This window comes from Pinus tabuliformis, chromosome 5_1, assembly GCF_031772625.1.
Source record: "Pinus tabuliformis cultivar Carrire ecotype Pingquan chromosome 5_1, CPIR1, whole genome shotgun sequence".
Classification (NCBI taxonomy): domain Eukaryota; kingdom Viridiplantae; phylum Streptophyta; class Pinopsida; order Pinales; family Pinaceae; genus Pinus; species Pinus tabuliformis.
The window spans coordinates 856,912,805-856,916,316 of record NC_142305.1 but is presented as its reverse complement, the minus strand read 5'-3'; the positions used below and the strand labels follow the sequence as shown (position 1 = coordinate 856,916,316).

The window sequence follows — 3,512 nt, the reverse complement described above, 5'->3', positions numbered from 1 at the left end:
GATTGGTTCTTAATCATCATCTGTGAGGGATATGCGTGCCCCTCAACTTTCATTACTGTATAAATCTGTTTGTAGCTTAAATCGTGCGGGAATAGCCTAATACTCCCAGGAGTAAGAGTGCTTTCAAATTTCCAGTTGTTACTACTGATAATTTTTAGTCATAGTACCAAGTTATAGTCCCCTTGCAATCCTGGAAATGTGTTTTGAAAAATTTGACATGGATTTGTTACAGAACTAGCACATATCCATGACTGTTCAATTCATATCGCAATCCTGGAAATGTGTTTTGAAAATTTTGACATGGATTTGTTACAGAACTAGCACATATCCGTCTCAACCCAGAGTAATATGTTCCCTGAGGTTGTAAACCGACTTCGAAGTGGGTCTCATATGCATCTCGATTAGAAATTTGACATGGATTTGTTGCAGATCCGACAAGTATCCATTTCAACCCAGAGTTATATTGTTCCTTGAGATTGTAAAGTAGCTAGTGGTCGGCTAAGGTGACTCCCCTAACTGGAACTAGCTACGCACTTCTACCGAAGTTGTATTGATCAAGTTTACCATTCACAGCTAAGGTCATAATAGTAATAGGTTCATGCAATCCATAAGTAAGAACTGGTCTAACATGCAAATGACTAAAAGCAGCATGAGTTACATGAAACTACTACACGTTAAAGTAATCACACGCGGTTAGATCTTACACTACTGGGGTTAGTAGAATCATTGGAGAAATACTCTGCTATCTACGGAGTAACCGTTAAATACCATACTCTGTCAATTATTAAGTAGTAACAGACTATGTTACCAGAAACAAGAAACGGGAAACGGAACGGGAAACGAGAACGGTACGAGAAACGAGGTTTGGAGGATTCGCATATAAGAAACGAAGAGAGAGAAAAACACCATATTAAAGGTGAGCAATATAAACAAAGCATTAATCATAAACCTGCAATTTTTCTGCTCATGAAATTGTAAAAAAACAATTGTAAATACTAATTTAGTTTTAAGAAGGAAGTGATAATTTTGTAGATCAAAAAATTTAGCCATCATTAATTCCAAGAAAATAGAAAACATTGATAAGAATAAGAGATTTGAAATATAAATAATTAAATTTGTTCTTTTGAATATATATGTATCTCTAAAGTCACTTCCAACAATTCATATCAAAATGCAAGTAAACCTAATAATCTAGATTTTGAAGCTCATTTTCTGGAATAGTTGTTGAGCTTGAGCCAATTCCAAAAGAATTATTTTGGTCAATAGACTTCATGGTATCATCAAGCATGTCTTCAGCATTGTCTTGTAGCACGTCAAGTGGAAGCTCATCATTTTCGTCATGTTGTGAACCACCATAATCCCACATTCTCGTGGGTCCAGTTTTGTATTCTAGTTGTTGTCGAGATAACAAACGTAGATTTGAGTGTACAAACACCAAATCTTGTGCCATTTTTGTGCCTAGGCGATTCCTCTTCATTGAATGGATGAAAGCATATTCACTCCAATTTCTTTCACATGCAGAGGAACTAGTCACCTGTATAATAAAATTAAAATTATGTTAGTCATAGTCAATCAATAAATCTTATAAGATAAATAATCCAAAATGAGCTTTAGAATTAATTGTTTAAACAATAAATCAATACATTAAAGGTATTTGTTATTAAGAATACCTGTGAAAGCAAACGGATAGCCAAACGATGAAGCAAGGGGGTCCCTGTACCATATTGTATCCAGAAGTCGATGGGTCCAAGTTGTTGTCTGTTGTATGCACAATCTTCATTTGCAAAGTGGTCTTCTGATCTCAAATACTTTCCTAACTCAAACCGTAAAGCAGTGCGATCCTGACGATCGTAACACCTACTTATAAAAGTGTTCCAGTTTTGCATAACCTCTACATCTGACGATGGTTTCTTATGAAACCATTTAGGATTGAGTAAAAATGCAATTGAATGAAGAGGGCTATGAAGCATTTTCCACCTTGTCAGACTAAGTTCCCACACTTCATTTCTGGTGTCTTTGTCAATCCTAGAATTTTCATCTTCCATTATGTCATGAATCTTCTCTCTCATTTGATCCATGCTCTCAAAGACATCCCCTAAGCATGGTTGATCACTATCAAATATGCGAAGGGTGGAAACAATAGGTGTAATAAGGGTGACAATATCCTCCACTCTCCTCCAAAAATTCTCTGAAGAAAGACCAATAATAATGTCCTCAACTTTTAGGCCATCCCCAGTATGAGAACCCTTCCACCTTTGCCAATCCATTGATACCACCATCTCTCTCAAAGATTGATGCATTTTAATAAGGCGTTGAAGCATAATGAAAGCAGATGCAAATCTAGTCTCGGCACATCGAAGAAGCTGAAGTTTTGCATATTTCCTATAAATTGCTATGGATGCTGCATGATTAATAATAAAGTGTTGTAGCATCTTTGCTTCAGTTATAGTTTTATCAACCCATGCAATGTTATTAATATCTTTCAGGAGCAAATTCAAGCAATGCACAGAGCAAGGAGTCCAAAAAATTGTTGGATATTCATCCTCAATCAACCCACCAGCAAGGATATTGTTTGAGGCACTATCTGTAACAATTTGGACCACGTTTTCTCTACCAACCTCCTCTATTGCCTCTTTGAGGAGACCTGTTAGATATGGACCATCTTTTGTCTTTCCTGTAGTATCATAGGATTTTAAAAACAAAACTCCTTTTGGGCTCGAAACCAAAATATTGATAAGGGGACGATGGTTAACATCTGTCCAACCATCTGAGACAATGGAGACCCCAGATTCCTTCCAACTATCTCTAATGTCTTGAAGTCTAGCTTCAACCCGAGCCCTCTCTTCAGATAACACGGTTGTCCTCATCTTTTCATAACTAGGAGGCTTGTAACCTTTAGGAGCATTGCTAACTAGATCCCTTACCATTTCTTTCCAATAAGGAGACCTACAAACATTAAAAGATATGCCATTTGCAAAAAAAAATCGTCCAATGGATGCATCGAGATTTCCCCTTCCTTTTACATCCCATAAGTTTTGAAGGTGAGAAACAGAAACTTGATGTTGAGAATAAGAGTGTGGACCACCAATTGTCAATCCACTAGGATTGTTGTTAGCTTGAACTAAACCTTCAACAATATGTCTAAGCTTTTCAAGTTCATTAAATTGCTTAATTAGAGAAGCTTTTTCTGTTTTAGGTACACTGTCACATAAAGCTGATTGTTCTTTTTTCCCCATTCCAAGTAAATGCCATCGAACTCTTCCTACATTCCCCGTTTTTTGTTTTTTACAATAAGGGCACAACCAAACCTTTGAACCAGATGATCCACTTGATCCTCCACTATAAGATTGAGTGCATTTCACAGCTGCCCATAACCTTGCCTCAAAGGCTTTTTTTGCTTCTTGATATTCTTTGCTTTGGATTTTTTTGGATGCCTCTATGGAAGATTTCTGTTGGGAAAGGGGCGGTCTACTTTGTGACATTGGTGAACTTTCTTCCATTGCAATGAGAAA

The 3,512-nt window shown here is 36.8% G+C and overlaps 1 protein-coding gene across 1 annotated transcript; it reads right to left on the bottom strand.

Moving 5' to 3' along the window:
* Positions 1-1,183: 1,183 nt before the first annotated feature.
* Positions 1,184-3,236, bottom strand: LOC149167545 (uncharacterized). The gene is made up of 2 exons (XM_089430516.1): positions 1,671-3,236; positions 1,184-1,534 (listed from the first exon to the last, which is right to left on the bottom strand). The coding sequence occupies exons 1-2, from the start codon at positions 3,234-3,236 to the stop codon at positions 1,184-1,186; spliced, it is 1,917 nt and encodes a 638-aa protein (XP_089286642.1).
* Between the last annotated feature and the right edge of the window lie 276 nt (positions 3,237-3,512).

What these genes read in the sequence shown, in the direction of transcription:
- LOC149167545 (XM_089430516.1), bottom strand. Translation starts at nt 3,236, where the DNA reads ATGGGGAAAAAAGAACAATCAGCTTTATGTGACAGTGTACCTAAAACA. An exon ending in CTATCCGTTTGCTTTCACAG is followed by an intron (nt 1,535 to 1,670) that starts GTATTCTTAATA and finishes TTTATTATACAG; the next exon opens with GTGACTAGTTCCTCTGCATG.